The sequence below is a fragment of the Pseudorasbora parva genome, chromosome 15 (genome assembly GCF_024679245.1).
Source record: "Pseudorasbora parva isolate DD20220531a chromosome 15, ASM2467924v1, whole genome shotgun sequence".
Lineage (NCBI taxonomy): Eukaryota > Metazoa > Chordata > Actinopteri > Cypriniformes > Gobionidae > Pseudorasbora > Pseudorasbora parva.
Genome location: NC_090186.1, coordinates 8,566,947 through 8,590,808, shown reverse-complemented (window position 1 = coordinate 8,590,808; position 23,862 = coordinate 8,566,947). Strand labels below are relative to the sequence as shown.

Here is a 23,862-nt window from a genome sequence, read left to right as displayed (position 1 = left end):
CTCTCTCTTCCTGACCCTGAAATAGCTTTTTGTTCTGCCACCACAATAAACATTTTCTTTCTTGTGACCTGGGGCAGAGCAGGGCTTTTTGTACCAATGTATTCCCATTAAATGAAAGGAAAGGCTGCATTTTCCCTCTCTTGAATGCAGCAGTCATGGTAGAGGTATTTTTAGCAGCAGAGAGACCGGACCAATTAAGAGACGATGTGCCTGAGGTGACTTTATGAAGCAACCTCTTATGGTACAATGTGGTTTGGAAAAGTTTGTCTTCGACTATATTGCATTCTGTGAACACAAACAGATTTTTTGCCTAGTTTTGACTGGACTTTTAATTTGTGACAAGTCTTACTTGATAAAGCATATAAAGAGAGAACATTTGAATTCTTTGTGAAGCATACAGGCACTTCCTACTCCATCACTCCCACACACGATGCACTCCTTAAAAACCATGAAAAGCATATACTCAGATTAGAGAACGCAGAAGCGCCTCTGCCAAAATGCTGTTAATCCATTAATGAACAAAACCCTTCAACTGAAAATACACTTCATGCTAACATGACTGCAATGGTGGAGTTAAAGGGCCCTATTATGCCCCTTTTTACAGGATGTAAAAGAAGTCTCTGATGTTTTAGCGCAAAATACCCCACAGATAATTTTTTTGTAGCATTTTAAAATTGTCATTTTTTGATAGGGTGTCCCTTTAAATGCAAATGAGCTGCTGCTCCCGGCCCCCTTTCTTGAAGAGAGCAAAGTTTGGAAAGCTGGTGTTAGCATCTCTGATTATCTCACGCAAACTCGCACTGAAAAGGCGAGTTTGCCTTTTATGTTAAAACCCGAGTCGGACAATGATGGAGAGACTCAAGAAGAAGTGACAACGTAGAATACAACAGCACGTTTCTGAATGGTTTTTGGATGATTGTATGTAGCTGATGTGGAGTTAACAATCTTCAGTTCATTGATTAGCATGTTCTTCCATGATAATGTATAAATCGCTTGTATGGGAACTGTTGTAAAATGCACAGAGCCAAAGAAAATATATGCTGCATGAAGATAGAACGGGTATAGTTTAGTTGAATTATGGTTATTGCTTATGTTGTCATACTTTTGACATGACAGCCGTTTGTTGTAGACCTTAAAAGCGATTTCTACAAAAGTAAATATCTCCCTTTGCAAGGAACTTTGAGCATCAAAACATTAAAGATGTTGTTTATGCCCAAACGGCAACATTACAAACTAACTACAATTAAAAAGAGTTAAATCATAATCAAGGACCCCTTTAAGGTCCATTCACACCAAAGTTGATATCTGTGAATGAAGTTACGTTGTTGTAAGGGAATCGCATTCAGAAGTATTTTGTTCCAACTGATGTATTATTAAAACAGTGGTGGCGAATTAGAATCCACAAAACTTTAAAAACCTTGAGCATTTAAGGTGGGAGATGGCATGATCACCATTATCATTCTTGGTGTGAACAAGCCTTTAGGCCTGGAGAGATGAGGAAAAAGCCCTCTTCTTTTGTGCAGTACTTCAGCTGAGTACCCAAGAAAGCATGGGGCAGCTTTTAGGTCTTGAGCGTCGCCCTCATGAAGAGTGCAAGATAAACTGTTTCCCAACAGAAGAGCTTCCATTAGGTTGAATGTACCAAGCCACCAGTGGTGGGCATGATTGTATTAGGCAGTGCAATTATAATGGACTTTCTGTCTCCCCTGAGAAGGGTCATAGAAAACATGGGGTCCTTTCAGTGGGAAGAGGTGGGAGTTAGCGAGCTTAACCCTGATGTCCCTTTCCAATAACACTGGAAGCTAGTGTGTGTGTGTGAGAGAGAGCTGTTTCTATTGTTAGCTCCTGGTTCTCAACTAATTGTTTTAAACTACCCATGATGCTCCTTGTACTGGGTTTCTCCTTTGCTTCAGCACTAGTTTCACAATTCACAGTGTAACTGATGACTTGGAACTACATGGTGTTTTTTTCTTTCCACCTGTATGACTTTGTTTTTGCCATGTTGGTCTATGTGGATGTGGTGCATGTGTGATTGAGTCTGACTAATGCATTTGCACCTTTCCTGAGAGAGCCAGTGGACTAATGAATTGTGAGCAGGTGTGCTGCAGTGATTAAAGTGCATTACCACGCAGCAGGTTTAATTCCCCCTTGACCCCTGACCTTGTTCAAAATGATAACGATTCTAATGGAGTTGGAGCTCATGTGGCCGTAACCTTGCTGAAGTGTGCTATGCTAGCTTGCTATACCACAACTAGGTCTTTTTCATTGAGACATGAAGCTACTTAGCAATGTCCTTGCCGTTTTAACTAGATGCTGAAACTGGAGTAATAGGCGGTACAGTAACTGGACAAGACCGACAGAGAGACAACTGGCTTGTCAGATGGTTTGATGATGAGCTAGCAGTCTAGGGTGTCAAATGGCCGCCTCACTGTAGTAACCAAAGGGCTGCTTGCCAAATGGGTGGATGCCCATGTGCAGTTGGATATGGAATGGTGTTATTCCATATTGGGCTCATAATATTACTGTAAGAGCAGCTATCAGGTGCAATAGTTTCACAGATGTGGTTGATGTGTTCAGATTAACTTTAGATTGGCCGGGCTCCTCTATAATACATGTTTTGGAAGGACTGCGAGCTATGAGAATTGATCCAGGCCGGCGTCTTTGGGAGATCTGTGAGCTGTGCCCACTGGGATATGGCAGCTTCCAACCTCACAGCCTGTTTCTGTTGCTGCCAAGCAGCCATGCTAGTCTCAGTTTCTACAAATGCTGCATTTAAACCGTATCTGAAATTTAGAAAATCTGAACGGTCACTGCTGTGCATAATGGTGATTTGATGTAACTTGCCTTTTTTGTATCACCACTATGCTATACTATACTACACTATACACTACATCTTAAAATATATATTTTTACATTATTTTTACAGTTAAGTACATTATAAGAGTATATTGAAGTTCCATGTTTAGATCTTTTTATTCAAAGTTTTGAGTTAAACATCATCTGGTTATATGATTGTCTTGCTCTTGGATAACATCAGAACATAGGGATGTCCTAATTTGATCTTAAGTATTGTATTCGGGCTGATTAAGCATTTTTTTTTTTAACACTGATCTTTGTATTGGTGATCATAAGCCCAAGTCTCTATTTTATGTCAGGTGTCGCATAGGTGTCGTGCAGTAGGTGGTGGAAAATGCACCTTTAAGTGGGTTTACTAGTCTCCTCTAGCACTTCACACACAATCACGTTCAAGCTGCCGTGTTTAGCACCTGAAAGTGCTACTGCTTTTTATCTGCAGTCAGATGTCTGAGACGTTGCAATTATTCTGCTTATTGTAAGTAAATGCAAGACGTTTATATCCGTATCCTCATGAACTATTATGAAAATCTCTACCATTAGCTACGTTTACATGGACACTTTTCACTTCATTTCGATTGATGAATACGAACGTAGTGTTAACATGAACGCTAAACAGTGATCGGGTTAATGTGTGCGTTTGTGTCAAGCTTCTGATCAGGTGTAATCTTTTGATGATGCACACTGCACGAATATAGATTTTTTCCGCTGTTGTTGTATACAAACCATCCTCCTTTTCTTTGTTTTAAAAAGCAGACTTATTAAATATTTTTCAATTTTGGGTCCTAATTAGGAGACGACGAGCATTTTTAAACAGTTATGCTGTGCTTCTTATGAATAGTAAAATCGCCCGTTCCCGCATCCAAAATAAGGCATCTGAGGATAAGAGTCTGAAACGAGGACTGGTCAACTTCACAGACGATGAGTGGAAAGAGAGTTTCAGAATGACAGGATAATCATTTATGACACTTTATTCAACAGGAAGAACAGCTTGTTCCACGTGCCATAGGTCATTATGCTATTTCTATGTCATTGCACATTCAGTTTTCAATCCAATCTAGTGTTTACATGTCCTCTCGATCGTATTACAAAAGGAGTATACCACCCCCCTTATAATCTGAATTAAATTTTTATCAGATCTGGCCAATTAATTCTGACCGACGTGGTTGCATGTGACTTTTAGCTTCCGATTGCGCTTCTACACTGTAATTCTTTTTTGTTGGTTTAACTTAAAAAAGTAAGTAATCTGGTTGCCTTTAAATTCGGAGTTTGTTAAAAGAATAACATTTAGTTGATACAATGAAGGAAATTGGTTTAACAAATAGGAAATAAAAATATTATTGTATCTGAACCACATAAATAATTTGATAAATTATGTAAAAGCAAAATCTGGCATGTTTCATTGTCATCACAAATAAAACGCACACAATTACCTAATATGCTTACAAAATCTTTTACAAATATTTGAATAAAGGTTGTTGTTTCTCAGAAATGTGCATTGTATTAACTCAATTTTTTAATTTCAATGAACTCAATGAAAATTCAATGAAAATGTTTAGGCAACCAAGTAACTTATCTTTTAAATAATTATTTTCCAGTGTAGTCATGTTACAATTGAATTATCAGGGTCTTGATTGGAACATTATTTAAAAACTATTATTACATTTTATATAAATATTTTATATTTCATATAATATTTTTAAGTTTAATGTTTTAGTTCTGGCTGTAGTACATCTTGTAGGAAACCTTGTTATCAGGGTAATTGTGATAACCCATGCAAACTTTAGCTTGTGTTACTGTAAGTACTGCTATAACTCTGACTGTGTGTGTGTGTGTGTTCGTGGCCACTGCTGTCCTTTTCTGCTTGATTAGCACCCAGAGGGGAGGGGTTTGTTGTATTGTCATTGCTAATGATCTTGTTGGCATAGCAGCGGAATGCTAAATGGGCCGTGTGTGTACACACTCACCCAGAGCGTGCCCTGCGTTGGCCAAGTCCACGCAAGCATAAATCTGCATCTCTCTTAGTCCTCCTGCCGTTCAGACTCACCGTCCCACTCGCTTTATTGATAACGGTGTCTCATGGGCATGCAAGGTTAACTAGACGCATTGTAGTCGAAGATGGTGCTTTATTATTGTGTCTGTTGGAACTCAACCCCCGTGTGGGAGTTTGCTGAAAGAGGGGAGGTTACCGAAGGCAGAATATCATTTACTGGCTCCAGGGCCCAGAGTGCACGTCGGGCTGCATCTTCCTGTCCTCCCAGGGCCACAATGTCACTTAAACAAAGCTGTTGTCGGCTTTTGTGCGCTGGAAGCCTGGCGGAAAATGACAATTGACTGAGTCGAAACGAGTCATGTCATGAGAAGTTTGTTGTGTGGAGAGGTCACTGCTGCGGTGTAAAAGGGATTTCTCGGTTGGAATAGCCAGAGATTGCTTTTCCGAGGTTGGGATGTTGGTGAGGATTCGTGGAAAGGCCATTCACATTGGTCTTTGGAATGGGGACAAACAAAGCCACCCTTTTCAGCTAAACCTTTTTGTTTGGGACTGAAGGTAGGGTTGCAGATGAGGGTGGATGGGAAAGACCTTCCACATTGTTCTCGGAATGAGAGACCATCAAAGCCACCCAGAATCCCTCTTGAGCTAAAGGTTGCGATAGGGTGTTCCTCCAGGTTCTTCCCTAGCAATTTTTTCTTGCCATTTTCTTTGATCCCGTCCCCTCCCCACCCTGCTCTCCTGTCATTACCTAGATCCAAGGAGCTGTTTCCTTTAGTTTAATTAGACTGCAAGCTCAATGTTGTTTTCCTCAGAGAGTTGTTGTGGCTGGTCTTGTGAGAAAGCTGGATACTTGCAACAAATAAATGGGCTTGGAATTATAAAATGGATGTGATCAATATAGGGTTGACAGACATGGAGAGGGCGAGAGAAAGAGTGCAAATGAAACGTCCTGGTCACCCCCTGTCGGCAGTGTGGCCGAGACCCCTGTGTATTGGTGATGGAGTAGGGGACACCTTTCTCTTCTGGGTGATTGATTACAGAGCTGGCTTTTCAACCTCCACTTCCCACCGTTGAGGGCGTGATGTGGACCCTGCGAGGTGACTGGACCTCCCTAACACCCCCCGACCAAGTCTAGACTTGGTTGACACAAACATGACCTTGCCATGTTGGGGTGGGTGACAGCCATCAGATCGCTCATTGCCTGCTCTAGAGGGCTGGCGAGAACAAAGTACCCTCATTTGTGATCAGATCTGTGCTGCAAGACCCTGGGGATGGACACAAATCAGAACAGTCTTAATAAATTGATCTATACTGTGGGATTGCACTGTACTTTCTATAAGGGATGGGTGTTCTTGGTCTCTAATGTGCTGGGTCTAACAGGTCCTTCTGACACCAGCTACCTCACACAATACAATGCAATACTCATTGGTGACTATACGGATTAACACCAGTTTCAGAGTTTATGCTTATTTAGATGGCCTTCTTCTTCAATTGTACAATTTTCCACAAAAGGAAATCGTATAGATGAATAAAGTATTGATTTAAAGGACCTAAAGTATATATTCTGTACTGTACTGTTTTCTCTAAATAAATTACGAAGAGAACCATAAAATCAATCATTTTAAATGCTATAAGTGAATTTTAGACATCACATCATTAACACTGTTTAGATTTGAGTGTTAGATGACAAAGTCAATTTGAATGTAAAAATAGGGTAAAGGAATATGCCAATTTTTTTTTTATTGACCTGTTGTACCTATATAGTCAAGGCTGCATATCATATAGCTATCATATTAATATTAAGTATTTTGATGGAAAATTTATTTCAGCATCAAAATTCGCTAATTCAATCAGTCATTTTCCAAACTGGACAGAGGATTTTCTTATTGAGTCAAAAAACTCTTGTGGACACGTTCTGCTCCTAAACTAACAGACTGGAAACAGTCTCATCTTGCTTTTAGCCTAATGATACAAAAAAGCTTTTCTGTGGCCTATAATTGGCCTAGTGGTGTCTTACATTTTGTGGTAATTGAAGGTTGCGGTCTGTGTCGTCCACTGCCTTTCCACCCTCAGTTTGGCCCAAATCTCTGTGTCAGTCAATATTTCAGCTAAAAAGATGGGATTGACATCCCAGATTAATGGAGATTATATGCTGCAGTCGTTTGCCATGGAATGAATAAATGACCTGTGGGTCCCCTGAGGACAATCAATCAAAGTCTGGAACTGGTGCGACTGGCGTTCAGACTTTGGCTTAAGGGTTTTGTTCGTTTGCGAATGTGTAGGTAAATGCAGCGTATTAAATATATTGTTGTAATTTTTAGGGATGTGTAAAATATTTTTTTTTTTTAAATGATTAGTCGTAGGTAACTTGTTCTGTTAAATAACCCTGTATGATTAGTTTTGAGTTTCGAATAACAGACTAGATATTGCCTCGCCCAGGATGTATTGGGACTATCAATTCAGTCTAGCTGGAGTTTCAACATCTTTGTTGTCTAACATGTGAACATGTATCTTTGGCCCTTTTTACACCTGACATTAAGATGTCTTTTGGTCAATCGGATCAAAAGTGGATGACGCTAAATACAGGTGTGACTGAGATCTAAAATCTTGTCCACTTCCAGTTTGACCTGGATCTTTTCATTTCTTTGGGGGCATTCACATAAATTAGAAATGAACAAGATGTATAAATGTGGTTTAAAAGTTGGACTATTGTTAACTTAATACAGAATCTTAAAAACAAAGCACGCTCAAAAACGAAGAAGTGTAGGACATGTATTTGCTGAAGAGGTCCATTAGGGCTACACAACTAATTGCAATTAAAAAAAATTAAGGCTGCTGTTATTATTATTATTATTAATAATAATTTTTATTTATTTTACTTTGTGCAGCTTGTCCGTGAAGCATGGCTCTGTGATCAGTAGAAAACACTGCTCTGTCTGAAAGCACTGCAAGTTTGAGTCACTAATAACATACATTTAAAAAAAGCAACACGCATCAAACAAAAGAAGTATTTATGAACCTCTTGTCCAACAGAAGACAACATTTAATAACATTTTTACTCTACTCACTTCATAATCACGGTTGATCATCCTTCTGTGAGATGATGTGGCTATGATATATGGCAGTGATAGGGGGCTATGTCGATTAGCATTGAAGTATAAATATACTTGACAAGCTGCGCATAAAACAAATGGCAGCCTTAACCAAATTGTGCAGCCATTTAGTCCATCTAAATGTTAATGGATGCAGCAAAAGGTGCTTTGCAGCACAAGGTTTCCTCATTTAGGCTGGGTGATGAAACATCTGATATTATTTTGACAAACAGGAGCCCCACAAGGCACAGTTTTATCACCTTTTCTATTTGCATTGTACACATCTGACTATAGGCACACTCAGACATCTAGTTGTTTAGAATTTTTTTATACACTATAGATATTGCCATTAATCAACGTAACATTGTGGACTATATAAGAGAGGTTAAGTTATTTGTTACCTGGCGTGATGAAAATGTCCTAAAGCTGAACGTGGAGAAGACTAAGGAGTTGATCGTTGATTTTAGAAGAAATCATGAAGTGATAATACCAATGACTAGCCTGACAAGCCAGACCCACATCAAGATGTTTGAACTGGAAACTCACCATAGACAGGGCTCAATCCCAGGGGTGGGATAAACGGTTGTCTTTCAAACTCCCTCTGCACACAACTGGATACAACCAACCAGAGCAACGGAGGTGAAGTGGAGCTAGTTGATAGATAAAATTTTGGCTGAATCTGGATGGCAAAACTCCCTTCTTAAGAATGACTTTCTGACTTTTTTCGTTCTTTGTTTTTTTTTCTCAGAGAAAAGCTTAACTTCAAGTCTTCCAGAGTCGTGGTCAAAGCTGATTCGAAAGATCGCCATTCTCCAGTTTCTGTGTTTACTAGTAGCACGCAAGCGCAACTCTGCTGTCATTAAGCCCCGCCCACCGACTCTATACACAACGTGATTGGCCTGAGCAGAGTTTGGTTTTTACAGCTCAGAAGTGTATTGAGAGTTGCTAGACGAGACTCGCGGCAGATTAGATTTGCTGCCGCTAGGGTGTGTCTAGATTTCTAGGCTAACCGATGATAGTTAAAGGTCAGAAAATAGTGATGGTTCATTCATACAAATATCTTAGTGTCCAATTGGACAGTAAACTAAATGGGAAGAAGAACAGTGAGGCTGTTTTTCAAAGGGCACAATTGAGAATATTCGTAAGGAAGTTGTTACATTGGCAATAGCAGGAAGCTTTTTTATGTCTTATCAGAGGATCATGGTCAGTGTTTTGTTTTATGCAGTGCTCTAATGGGGATGTATCGCTGTAGATGATAAAAATAGAATTAACAAAATGATTAGAAAGGCTGGTTCGGTTATTGGCCTAATACCAGATTCACTTGAGGTCACTAGAAAAGAGAACAAGTGCAAAATTAAAAATTATCCTGTCTTCCGAAGGTCATCCACTACACTGCAGTGGACTTAAAAGTTAATTTAGTGGAAGGCTAGGAAATGCCCCAGTGTTCTAATCTACAGAGCATCTTTTATTCCTACTGCAGTTCGTTTTTTTTTATGAAGCTATGTAATTATTTGCATGGAGTGACTATTGTTGTTTAAAATGTGGTAAATGAGTTTCCCCTTACGGGGATTAATACATTTTTCTAAGTCTAATGCTAATCGCAATATCTAATAAAACAGAAATCCGTAGTTAAATATTTGGATATTAAACTGCTATGAACCTAGTAAAGGGCTGGTCGATAGAGAGGGTGGGGATTGTATCTTCCTGTCAGGTCAGACAAGGGAAGTTTGTCTCTCTTGGTAGTTCCTCTTCCAAAAGCAGATGAGGAAATGAAGTACTCGTTTTCTCACCGAGGTCACAAAGGAATGGAGACCCATATTTTTCAAGGTTTCTGTGTTGATCTCCTTTGGACTCTTTTAGTATCTCCTCCACAATCCAGACTCCGTTCTCTAATTCTCTCGTTTACTCTCCTTGTAGGATATTCAGCGGCACTGGAGGCTTTGGTACTTTAGATAAGGCGTGTGAAAGCTCTGACTGTCTCGCCTTGCACTCTCTGTCAGCTGGACGTCACTTGTTCGTGACTGCCGGCGGAAAACACTTTACCCTCTTAGCTAAAAGATCCTGATATCATCTTGTCATGTGATCATCAGATGATTAAACTTAACATTGCCTAATGTAAAAATCATATGGCTTGCGCTCAGTAGGACCTTGTGTGTGAATACGTCAGAGCGTTGCAGCCAATTTTGTGTGTGTGTGTGTGTGTGTGTGTGTGTGTGTGTGTGTGCGTGTGTGTGTGTGTGTGTGTGTGCTGCTGCCAATTGAAACTGTGTCGTGGGAGCCTTTTGAAGCTGATGAGAAGCCTGATGAAAGGTCTCCAGGGTCATTCTTAGCCTCTCTCACTTCAGCCCCCTCTAATTTCAGCCCTGCCCCTCTTTAAACTGCCCCATCCACCGACTGTGGGAACCTGCACCTGTGGCTCCCTCCACCACCCCGCTTGCCACCCACCTACTTACACACACGCACTCACTCTCATGGTGTTTACAGGCTAAACTTCCCAACACAACTGCAAGTACGCGATTACCCAAAGGTTTGCTTGTGATACGTACCGGCCCAAGCACGCCTATCCCAGGCGTTCTGCGTTGGCTCGTTCACAGCCTGCTATAAATATCCTCACTATCAGCGAAAGTAGTCTGCGATAAGAAGGGAAGAATTAGTTGTAGTGAAACGGCAACAAGCATCTCCAAGGGAGCTTGTTTGAGTACGATTGTGCCGCCGCTGTGTTGTACCACTGTGATGGTCGGAGGATGTGTGTGTGTGGCCAGAGGAATGTTCTCGGAGTGTCACGGGACTCAGGTTGATGGTGTCTTGCAGTGATGGGTTTTAGATGGAGGTCTTTGTTCACTGGTCACCTCCCCCACTAGTCTTTATCCGCATCTAGCCCTTTGGGCAGCTGTCACATAATCCAGCTAATCAGAGACCAAGTGTGTGGGAACAGGACCGTCCCCGTGTTACCGTGTCTCTCTCACACGCGCACACAAACCCTGACATTTTGACCTTTTTCCCCGGGTACGCGCATACCATGCTCCAGTACGCATGACCGCATGTGCACGGCCAACCAGATCAATCCAGCATATTCATTTACTGATGGAGCTTTGGACCAAATCCACATTTACAGATAAGAGTGCGCACACAAACACACATTTCGTGTCCACGCAGATGCTCGCTACCACGAGACCCCGCTAATACGCTCTCTCATGCCGGGCCGCCCCCTGTGTTGGGGGATGGGAGGAGGGGTCAGAAGCCCTGCAGCATGTCGTGGGATGATCCACGTTCATGTCAAATAATCCATCTTTTTAAGACGCATCTGTTGTACGTCTGCATGGATATGTGGCCCACCCACTCTAACCCATCCAGACAGACCTGGTCCTGCCACTAATCCCTCACCGCATCCACCAGACCGGCCCAAAGCCCCCAACCTCTCCAACACAAACATCCACGCCATCTGGCTCCGCCCCTCTCACTCCACCTCTGGAGATGAACGAGATGTACGTGTGTGTGTAAATCCAGCAGGTCGCATTGCTCGGTGTGTTTGTGTGCAAGTCCGATTTCAGTCAGACTTTTTGTTTAGGTTTTTGTGAAGTTGGACTAACAGACCTGGATATTGTGATGTAGCTTGTCTTCACCCAGCATGTATACACATATTGGGACTATCAATTAATCGTAGCTGGTTTGTCAAAAACTTTGTTGTTTAACATGTGAACTATGATTTATCTCTGGCCCTGTTTACACCTGGGATAAAGATGCGTTTTAGTTGATCGGATCACGTGGCTGACGCTAAATACAGGTGTAAACGGGATCTCAAATGTTTTGAGCTGGTCCAATTTCGACTACTTCCAGAGGTAATCAAAAATGCATTGCTGTAACCTCTCATGTGGTTTGAACAGCCACAAAAGATGACAACTCTCCGTTTACTGACCTAACGCGTAAACATTATGGGAAGCGAAACATTATGCTAACCAAACAGGATTTAAAGTTTGCCGGCTGAAAAACAAAACATTTACCAAGCACACCATTCCTGATTTCTAACACACTGTGTTCAGTGAGGTCTTTCGCCTGTCAGAGCGGAAAAATAAATCTGTTACTCTCCATATCCAGGTGCGTTTATAAACAGTATGTAAATTGCGTGAGCTTATTTTGTCCATAAGATCGAAAGATCTGTAAAGCCATGGATTTAACTTTGCAATAGACCCTACCTTTGAAGAAATCAGGACAGAAGTGGTTGAAAGTGGACAAAAGAGATGGAAAACGCCAGGTGTAAACAGGTATGCGTCTCACTCGTCTACATGTGATACGATTGACCAAAACGTATCTTAATACCAGGTGTGAACTGAACAGGGGCTTTATTGGAGCTGTTAAATGTCAATTAAGGGAATGTAGTGAACAGCCACTGCTCACTCGTTTTCACGTTGGGAAATATTTGAATGCACTGGGATGATTGTGATTTAGTGTTCACATGAAGGACGATATCGATGGCATAAACTCTTAAAGATTTAGTAATTGTTCTAACTCTGAGAAACCCTTTTCAGTGTGTATTCACACAACTAAAAGTTTGAGGTGTAGCCTAGCGGTTTTGACACGTCACCTTATTTTCCTTCCATAATTTTCTGTAATTTTTCAACGTTCCCTGTCAATGTAAGGGGTATAATTGACCAAAAACACTTTCAGCACATTATATGGCTCATCATCGAGCATGTTTCTGTTTGTACACAAGCATTCATTTTATTAACGTTAGAGAGCCGTAGTGTCACTTTAAACCTTTGGCTCATCTCTTAAATCAGATCTCCAGCGCCTTATTTCTTGTCTTCATCCATGACCATAAGACTTATTTATGTTTTCAGAATTTCAAATGCTGTGACCTAGAGAATTTAATAGGAAATTATACATTTTTAGGAGAATTAGTGAAGTTATAAAAGTGGTGTAAGGTACCAGTCTTAAATCGGGAATGAGAACACTGAATAAACACATCAGATATTGGAAAATGCCCTGCTTCAGTTGCCGTTTCATGAAAGCTGATAATTGTGATCAGGTAGGGACTACAGGCGACATTCTAGTAGATAGACTCTCAGATATCAGAGGAGTATCAAGAATGTTTCCAATTTTAGTTTGAAGATCCAAGGTGTGGCCTCCCTCCATCTCATGTGTAACCGAACTCAACTCTTATAAATGCTGCCCGCTGTCATGAGAGAGGACTAATGGAGCTTTAGTATCTCTGTCATTTCATAAGCACTGCTTGCTAAGGCAAACATCACTATTTCTATTGCTCATACTTGAGGTTAGGGATTTGAATAAACCTCTAACCCTCAGTATTACATTTAACATTTAGCAGACACTTTTAATCCAGTGTGCATTAAAACTGTGTAAATTATCTGGCACCGTTGCTGCTCCCTCCGATTTTTCTGTTTGCTTAGAGTTGTGCTATTTCTTTTTTGATTTTCACCTGGAGGATATAAAACAGGTCATTTATATTTGGAAGAGGTACCTAACCCATATCTTTTGACCTGGGTCCGTTAGCAACCACCTGTCCTAGAATACCCTATTAACCACTTAACAATGCACTGTACTTCAATTGGAAACAATCTTGTGTCCGCCTACAACACTCCATCATAGGAATGCATGATATATCAATACCATTGGTTATCAGGCAATGTTAGATTTTTTTTTTTAAAGGTGCAGTATGTAATATTGACAGCTAGTGGTTGAAATGGGCACTGCAGTCCAAATTCAAGAATATTGGAGAGGGTTGTTTTCCTGCCTCCTTCTTCAGTCTCCATGTTGCTTTATTTTTCAACATTCCTTGTCATTATAATGGGTAGAATTGACCACAAACACTTTCAGCACATTATATGGCTCATCATTGAGGTGGTTTCTGTTTGTTATGGTCTTAAAAAAATTACATACAGCACCTTTAAATTTATAGAGGGTTTCCCAAACTAAGGTTCATGAGGGACCTGCAGCGGGTTTGTGGGTTGCCGAAAAGATATATTAAATCGTTAAAATAAATAATTTTAAATACAATCAAATGCTAATGTGTTGTTCAATTATTGAAATATTAAGTTAAATTCTCAGGGTACTTAAACTAAACGTAAGGTCAAAAGGGTTCGACTGACCAAAAAGTGGGTGAATCCCTGACTTAAAGTATCAGTTGATATTAGATATTTAAAGGGATGGTTCACCCAAAAGTGAAAATTTGATGTTTATCTGCTTACGCTCAGTGCATCCAACATGTAGGTGTCTTAGTTTCTTCAGTAGAACACAAATGAAGATTTTTAACGCCAACCGTTGCTGTGTGCCAGTCATATAATGCATGTGAATGGGTAACAATTCTATAAGAGCAAAAAAAAAAAATGCTTAGACAACATGCACAAAGAGCCTGTGGCTCATGACGACACATTGATTTCTTAAGACACAAAGCGATCCATTTGTGTGCGAAATCGAGCCGTGTTTTAAAAAAATACCTAAAATACAACGCTATATCCAACAGCCTGGAACTCGCTTCACTTCCGGTAAATTCAATATACATACATATTTTATGCACGTGTAAAGGCATCACTTCCGGTATACAAGATCTGGCGTAGTTTGCACCAACGCCAGAAGTGAATTTTGTACACGACGCCAGAGTGTGTATATTGACCTTACTGTTGGATATAGCGTTGTATTTGAGGTAAAAAAGGATATAAATACGGCATGATTTCTCACACAAACTGATTGGTTGGTGTCTTAAGATATCAATGTGTCGTCATGAGCCACAGGGCTCTTTGTACATGTTATCTAAACATGTTTTTTTATCACATAGAATTGTTACCCATTCACATTGTATGACTAGTACACCGGAATGGTTGGAGTTAAAAAAAAAAATCTTCATTTGTGTTCTACTGAAGAAACAAACACACCTACATATTGGATGCACTAGAGGTAAGCAGATGAAAATCACATTTTCATTTTTGGGTGAACTATTCCTTAAATTGTGTATGCACATCTCCTATACCTTTATTAGCATATTGGCATCAGCTTATTGGTCCAGGATTTTAATATCAGTTATATATCTTTCTATACCGACCATATCAGTGCAGCTACTTTAGTACCACTTATATTTTAATAAGAAAATGTAAAAAAAAAATCCACTTGTTTTTGATATTTAATCTCATAACGATATTCTCTCTCTTTCTCCCTCAGCGATCCTACACTCTCATCCTGGAAGCCTGGGACTGGGATAACTCCACACAAAACAGTGAGTATTCCCCTGTAATCCCGAAATGATTCACTGCTGCAGGCTGCTGAAGCCTCTCTGGGTTGGGTTTGTCGCTCATAATGGCCGTTGAGCGTTGTTGATGTGTAGTTTGGTGCTGTATGGGATGACTTCATTTGTGGAGATTGAGTCTGATCCTTGACAATGAGGTGAATGTGTTAAAGCTGTCCCGCTGACGTGTTGTAATTCTAGCGTGGGGTATTAGTTGGAGTGTGTCAGGGTTTTATTGAGAACGGATGGGGTTATTTAGGACTTTGTGGTGTGCAGTAAATGTGAAAGTTGTCTGTTTTCATGTAGGTACTGATATAGGGGGTTGGAGGTATGCATTGAGTTTGATATTTTTAACCGCACTAAGCGGGGGCTTGTAATTTGATTTATATTGACGGGGTGTGTTGCTTACCCAAGAATCATTACCTGAGCTTCCAAAGCATTCCAGAGTGTGGAACCTCACAACATATGTGTAGTTAAAATCTCAAACAAGCACAATCTTGCATCTTCCACACATGCTTCAGCAGCGCACGCAAGTCCACTAAGATTTCCCAATAAACCTGATCTTCTGAAGACCTCTGTTGACTGTAAACCGCAGGGTGAAATGTCCTGATGATTAAGTCATACACATTAGAGATGCGTGGATCAGCTCTGTCACCTGAATCTGCTGTCAACATCAAATCCACCCGCCACCCACATGCACCTAAAATTTTCTTTGATTTAGACCTGACCCACACCCAATCGTCACATTAAATTTTTTTTAATGTCTCAGTGTGGTGATACGGGAACATATTACACTGAAGAAGGCTGCTTTTAAATGAACATTAATTAAAGCAACAACAAAAAAATCATTTTTTTGTTGTTGTAATGCCTAAACTAGGGGTCCGCAACCTATTTGGCACACAGCGGGGTAGTTGTTGGCACGTGAGCGAAAAGGGAGAGGTGTATTTAAAGACACTATGTACAATAGTTGGGTTTAAAATATCCAAAATCCACTAGAACAATGTTATATATTTTGTTGACTTCTCACCTTGCATTAATCCAAAATGTTTGCAAGAATGTTTAAATCCAGAGACGTAAGCAATTTTAACCAGTACACAGGCGGTGTATGTGCGTCACCTATCAATGACATCATACCTACGTTACCCTCGTTTTTGTGTTCTGCGGGGTGTGCGGACATCCACGGACCCTCCTTTTGACGAAAATTACGTCGCATAGATGGCCAAAGTGTACTTTGGGCTTAAGGCTGGTTGCTGGTTCCTAGCTTCCAACTAGTCGAATATTCAATCTGTATTTGTTTGAAAAATAAAAACACGATAAGAATTTGTTGCTGTCCTGGCTGTAAATGGAGTAAAAATCTAAGCATAAAACTTATTTATATAACTACATGCACTAGGTGGCGCTGTGCAGCTTGTTAGCAGTTTTATTGTATTTGTATTTGATCACATAATGTCGTATGCCTCTAGGTGCAGCGAAGTTTGGAATTGCTTTGATCAAAAATGGAATTACTTTTAGTCAAATGGATCAACATGTTGTATGGAAACGATCATAAATATCACAAGCATGAAATCCAAACACCAGTCAAATGACTAAAGACAGCTGTCCATCAATTGCATTCACAGCTTGTGAGCCAAGAAGATAAATTATCAGATGGCAAAATGATCTCGAGACCATATGCTTCCTTCATGTTTGGTTGAGATGGGTTTAAGAACAGAAAACACAAAGTCCTGTTAAGAATCTTCTGCTTCAGCTTACATTTTTTTGTTCTGTATATTATTATTTTTTTTTACAAATGTTTAATATTTTCAACTAAAATAAAATCTCAAAATATAATGTAAACTTGTTGTGTATATTTGCTTTACACAAAAAAAGTTGAAATGAAAAGTTCATAATTGAAATGATCATTAAATAATTGAAATTTAATTTATGATCATAAGCTTGTTCAGAAATTGTGACGCAAAAATTAATGATTAAAAAATAGTTAAACGTAATTTAAATAATTTAAATTACATTTTTATGAGCCCAAAAATTCATTTTCTTCTTCTTCTTTTTTTTTTTTTTTTTAAATGACCATTCCGACTTCCAGCATGTATAGATCTTGGGGAATCAACATGGGCACCATAATTCCACAGCTGTATCCTGTTTTCTCCCACCGCCTTTGTCTGGCTTGAGGAATTGTCGGTAGGGAAGGGTCAGGCGGAGGAATTCAATGTATGTGAAAAAGGTGAACGCTGGTAAAACGGGAGAGACCGAGGGGGACATGGCTTTGATCTGCGGATGTGATCTGTAGAATCACTGTATATTCCAACGTCTGTAAAACTCCAAAATCAAACACGTGCCTCTCCCTCTGCTTGAAGTCATTACGTCCTGTTTTTCATTTTCATCTTTGCATGTACTTCAGTCTGAAACAATGGCCCAGAGGAAGCTCGTTTGACTCATTGCAGTGAGTCAAGCATCTTGTAGGCCTCTTCTCCATGGAGGTTGCCCATTAGGACAGGAGTACGTTGAGTGTGACTTTAGAAGAGACTGAGTGCAGGTCTGGTTTTGTTTAACTCCTTCCACTCCATTAACATAGTTTTTCAGCTTTTTGTGCTTTCACTGTTATATGGTAGCCTAGGGTGCGTTATTAAGCAACTTCTGAAAGAGTACAGAATCTCTGGATCTAAACACAGTTAAAAAAGAAGCAGAAACAAGCGATAAAATAATTGCTGTTTAGTGTTGTCAAAAGTACTATCTGTGTTACTAAGTCGGTACTGAAATTTAAAAAATGTTACTACCAGTATTTCCCTCCTAGCATTTTGAGCGCTGTTGAACGGATTCTTAAACGCCTCTGAATGGCCGTTGTGTTCACATGCTACAATGGTCAACGCTTGAATGCAGGCGTCTGTCAGAAGATGTATTAGGTCTCTGCTGATAGACACCAGTGTTCAAACGCTTCGGAGTGTATCGGTGTAAGCCTTTGGTCAAAGATGTCCATGTCTTCTAAGGATGAGGGATCACCAGACCTGGATTTGACGTTGAGTTGTGTTTGTTATATTATGTGTGTGCACGTGGCATTTGTCCGTGAGGGGCTGCCCACGTTACTTTCGCTTTGTTTGGTTAAAGTCTTTTAAATGTTTGCCGGTTCCCGCCTCCTTCTTCCCCCTCGAACATACTGTATTACAATTTCTATGTCCAAATTACCATTACACATACACGCAACCACAATATGCCATTTGACCCATCACGTCACCACCACTGCGGCAGTGTAACTTTTGTTGATGCCTCTCGTAGCCCAGATGGAGCGAGCGTTGCAGGAGTAGCAATGGATGAAGTAAAAGTAAAGTTGGTGAGTGGAGTATATGAAATTGTTGACAACGAGTCTTTAAAGGCAGAGCCTCTTTCATTAGCCCATTCATGACGCTGTTGAGGTTGGGAGAGGTGCAAGATAAAAAATAAAGCATTTTATTTTGAATTCTTTAATCGTGTGTGATTTATCGCGGGCACGGGTTGGGTAATGGGCCAAATAATAACGGGTCAGGGTGGGTGCGGATTTAATTTAGATATTTTCAAAATCGAATCGTTTTGAATCAAATTGATTATGAATCGAATTGTGGCCTCAATAATCGGAATAGAATTGAATCGTGAGATGGTAAAAGATTCCCACTCCTAATGTCTTCCATCGTGTTTTGGAAGTGTTTATCAATGTAGTCAATCACAGACATATATGTTGAGCGTGTGAACACAATGGCCAATCAGAGGTTTCAAAATCCATTCAACAGCACTCAAAATGCTAGAGACGAATGCTGGTATCATCACATTTTTTAAATTTTCACAACACTTTTGCACATAAGTCTTTGGAAAAACATTTTTTTTGGTTCAAAATGTTTTTCTACCTTTCAATTGAATTTTTAAGTATATATTTTATTGTTTTACCTTTATACCAGAACCATAATTTATACTTAAACTATAAAAACCCATCATAAAATATGCGTAATTTTTTTTTAATGCATTATTTCCATTTCAATGTGCTTCCACAGCTGTGCCATCATTTCCATCACACAGAACAATCCCCCCCCCCCCCCCCCCCCCAGATGTTAGTGCTTGTTTACAACAGCAGTGTAAAGAATTTAAAATTAAATACTAGACGGGATGTGTGCAGAATGTTTGTGTGCCTCATTACCAAAAAAGTCTGCAAAATAGTATATCATTATTTATTTAGGACAAATGCTGGTTAAAAAAATGATCCTAGAAGTGTTTACCAGACCACCTGTAAGTGACCATTGATTAGAAATGCTTGAAACTGACCTGCTCTCTTTGATGATCTGGAGCACTCTCAATGACTTGGCAGGGCTCTGTTTGAGACAGTGGCTTCATTTATCACACAAGCCCATAGTAGAGAGGCTTGCCAGACATTAATGATCTTGTCATAGAGAGAGAACGTTGCCAAGGTCTGTCTGATGTGTCTATCTGCAGTCTGTACTCACGCAAGGCTTGGCAACAAAAGCAGCAGTGCATCCTCCTCTCTCCAATGCCGTTTGATACTACTCGTTTAGTATGCAGTGTGAACGCTCAGAGCTGCCGCACCTCTTTTCTTAAACCGGACACGTCCCAACTCCTCCTCGTCTGTCTGTCAGAAACCCAAGGGCAAAAACGTGTCTCTCACTCTTTCGCTCGGGTGAGTAAAGTTTAGCCTGCACGATGCGCCATGTCATCTGAGGACTTTCCAGGGCCATTTGGACATTGTTCTAATCGAATTGACGGAATTAGCCGACATGCATTTTTCATAGATGCTTTAAATAATTCTGTTACGTCTGTCACAACGGTTCCTATGTGTACGTGTGCATCGTAGGGTCCTGCAGGCCTCAGGAAAAGTTCTGTAGCATTGTGTTTACTCTGCAGGAAGGGCTCTGGACTGCCCAGTGTTTAGACATTGGGCAGAACGGGCCAGCAAAAGCTCGCTCCATTGTTCTCTATCTGGAAGCGCCAGGGTTATTTCTGTTTTTGTTGCTTAATTCGGTCGACATTGTCAGGGGATGGAGAGGAAGGTATGTGTATGTGCGCCCCGCATGTGTGTTTGCAAGAGGAGAAAGACGCGGACGCGCTCTGTTCGTCGGGACAGAGGAAATCGCAGGCCCCCCGTTTCCAGCGTGATTGTTTGCCGTCTCCGATCCCACTGCGATAAAGATTGCTTTCTTTGCAGAGAGGCTGGGAAAGCTTGGGAAAATGGAGCTCTTAATGTGAGTGCTAGCCACTTTTGCTAGGAGGAGGGATTCGTATTAAGGGCCCGTGTCCTGGTGGACTTGGACAATGTGCTTGATGATTAGGACTAGGGTGAGATCCAGGTCCTTCGAGGAAGGCTAGGGCTAAGAGTCGCCGGCTATGGACACCAGGGGCTTCCTCTGCCTGCCGCTCTTGCCTTGCCCAGATCTCCCTGGTAACAGCAGTCAAAATCACACCCCTCCCTCCGGCCAGACATCAAAATTTTCATCCGAAGATCTAGGTTTTAGCTAAAATTCTTGCTTGTCATTCCCACAATGCATTTTCTGCAGTGTTCAGAATAGTTTTCACAGTTTTCTCATTTTGATGCTGTTGCTAGGGTTTTCTGGATGGTTGCTTAGTGGTTACTGGCCTAAACGTAAGTTTTCATAAAATTCTCGTCCCTAGGTATGGCTCAGCTTTTTTTATTCGCATTTTATTGTCTGCTCGCTAAAAATCGTAACTCTGATGATCACACCTTTCCTCGCATAAGCCGCATGGTTCGAGTTACCATCCTGTCCGTGGAACAAAGGACACTTTGAGTTAAGGGATGTGTTCAAATGAATATGAGCCGTAACAATCACCATAAAGTACTTGATTTGGGATGGTTAACTGTGAGAGCCGATTCAAAACCTTTTGTTGAGGCAGTGGTGTCATTCATGTGTGAGTGTCTTTGTTGTGCACTGATTTGTCTGAATGGATTTGTGAGGCAGGAAGTTGGCAGGGACAGGATAGTCTGAGTCACAGTGAGTTTATCGCTTTAAATCAGGGTCTGTCCTGTCTGTTGACTTGAAGCTGATCTATGCACCCATTTATCACATTGGACTGATTTTAGTTCCGTCTTAGATGTGAATTATCAAATATAATGAATAAGTTGTGTTTCAGAAATTTAATTCAAGCGTTTTTATTTTTTTTAATAAGTATTATATAGCTATATTTATTCTATAATACATATTATTTATTATTATTAAATACAAAATCGCTGACTAAAATATAGGCCTTTAGGTAATTAAGTAGTCATAATTGTCCCTACACTGTAAACATTTTTTACAAAATAAGTTACCTGGTTGCCTTAATTTTGAGGTCATTGAAATAAAAAATTTAAGTTAATACAACAAACATTTTTGAGAATCTCAAACCTTTATTCAACTATTATTAAAAAAAATTCTAAGCATATTGGGCAATTGTGTGTATTATTTGTGAAGACGCAGTGAAACATGCCAAATTGTGCTATTGTCATGATTTATCACAATTTTATGTGGTTCAGATACAATAATATTTTGAGTTTCTATTTAATTAACCAATTTCCCTCATTGTATCAACTCAAATTTTTAATTTCATTAAACTCAAAATTTGTAGGCAACAAGGTTATTTACTTTAACTTGCTGTAAAACCAACAATATTTGTTTTACAGTGTAGTAGCAGTGTTATTGTATAATATTGTTTTTAATTCTGATTATTAACAAAGCGCATGATCTCTGTTTCTACACTTTTTTTTTCAGCCGAGGAAGATAATTTGATTGAACGCCACACACACGCCAGCATGGTGAATCCCGGCGACCAATGGCAGTCCATCCGGCACCCCGGCATCACGGCCCACATCGAGTACCTCATCCGGGTCAGGTGTGACGAGAACTACTACGGGAGTAAGTGCAACAAACAGTGCCGGCCCCGCGACGACTACTTCGGCCACTACCGCTGTGATCCATCTGGAAATATTGTATGTCTAGATGGCTGGATGGGCGAGGACTGCCGGACGGGTTAGTGCTGTTCACCATCTGTTTTTTGTACTTAGCATTCCAGTTTAATATAACCAATAAATGGGCAAAATTACAATTTGACTCTATAATTCGATTTGTTAGTATTGAGTTGGCTATTTTTATATTTTCAAATTTGATTTTAACATATATTATTGTCGTTATGTAATGTGCTTTTGTCAATTTCATCAGTTTTTGTTAAGCACTACAACAATGCACTAATCTAAATTGTTTTAAAAGCTACAGTTGAGGCATCACAACATGCTCATCACAACATGCACTATATAAAATAGACATTATTTTTTAAAATAAGAATGAAGATAACATTTTACTATAACAATATTTAATGCATCCGCAATATGTAGCCAAGTATTATTAGCCACATTGCCCTTGAAGAAGGATGAACTAGGGCAGACTGATGTCTTGAAGAGCATATAGAGAGGAACCCTGTTAAATCTTGCCCTTTACAACCCTGTGAAGAGACCTGCTGCTATCAGTGTTTTCACAGCCCTGCGATCTTTGCTCCTCTGCCTGGAGGTGAGATTGTGTTGTAAACAACACCTCTGCAGCCCTGGAGTCACACTTTCCATTAGCTCAATTAATTTGGGTGATGCTGGGTTTTTTGATGTCTTTAGCCCACCACTGCAGGCAACCTAAACACCTCTGATCTAAAGCTGCGAGTGCGTGCGTGTGTATGCACTAAGGAAACGCTGTAAATCACCAGCCACTGTCCTAATGAGCATGGGTACGAGTAGGTGGCCGTAATGGGGGTAGATAGAGGAAAGCGCGTGTGTGTGTGTGTGTGTGTGTATTCGGGCCATAAAGTTGTCTTCTGTCACAGCGAGCATGATGAATTTATCTTGTCGCACTTGTAAGGCAACACAAACAAACAAGGCTGACTCTCCTCCCTCTCTCCCCCTCTCCCTCTCAGCGATCTGCAAGCAGGGCTGTAATCTGATTCACGGAGGCTGTATGGTGCCTGGAGAATGCAAGTAAGTGTTTGAGCATCATTTCATGCTTGGTTGGTCAGGCTAATCTGGCTCCTTAATTTCAGCAGGGCCATATGTGCTCATGCTGATAAGGTCTTTTCATTTGTTTGCCTTACCATTAATTAATTAGTGCAGTGAAGCCACTGTTTGTGCAAGCTGTTTTTGTTTAATATGCTTTTTTTAAATCACGCTATACTTTCTCAAGTGTGTTTAAAAGTTGTGATCGATTATCATTCAATGGGTTTAGATACTTGAGGGCATCACTATTACTTTTGCATATATTCTACAGGATAGTTCACACCATAATAAAAATCTTTCTTTTATAAATATAATAAAACTAAAGACTTTTCGGAGATATGAAGGATGCAATACCCCCTCTTTAATGTCTAGTGACATATCAGGGCCATTTTATGATTCATTAAAATACATTTCTTACATACAGTTCCTTTAAGGGTTTGGAAACCCTTCACCCATTGACGTAACTCCTGTTACACTAATCTGTTAATGTACAATTTTCACCTTTCAGATGATAAAACTGCCCAAAAATAGACTGTAGGAAGGACATATCTAGGGACCTTCAGATTGAGGTTCTTAAAAACTCTCAGAATACTTCGTTTTTCATAGGCAAAGCTTCATAAAAATCTAGGGGTAATTGGACTTTGTGACCCCACATTCCTTGTGTTTTGTGTTTATTATCAAATGATAA

General features: G+C 40.1%; 1 protein-coding gene across 2 annotated transcripts in view; it reads left to right on the top strand.

The window, feature by feature from the left end:
* The window catches only part of jag2b (jagged canonical Notch ligand 2b), a 57,502-nt gene that overhangs the window by 5,736 nt on the left and 27,904 nt on the right, over nucleotides 1–23,862 (top strand). For both annotated transcript variants that reach the window (XM_067417007.1, XM_067417006.1), the window contains exons 3-5: nucleotides 15,112–15,166; nucleotides 21,913–22,170; nucleotides 23,099–23,159. In XM_067417007.1, the coding sequence (XP_067273108.1) occupies nucleotides 15,112–15,166; nucleotides 21,913–22,170; nucleotides 23,099–23,159 (374 nt within the window). The remainder of the gene's footprint in view (nucleotides 1–15,111; nucleotides 15,167–21,912; nucleotides 22,171–23,098; nucleotides 23,160–23,862) is intronic.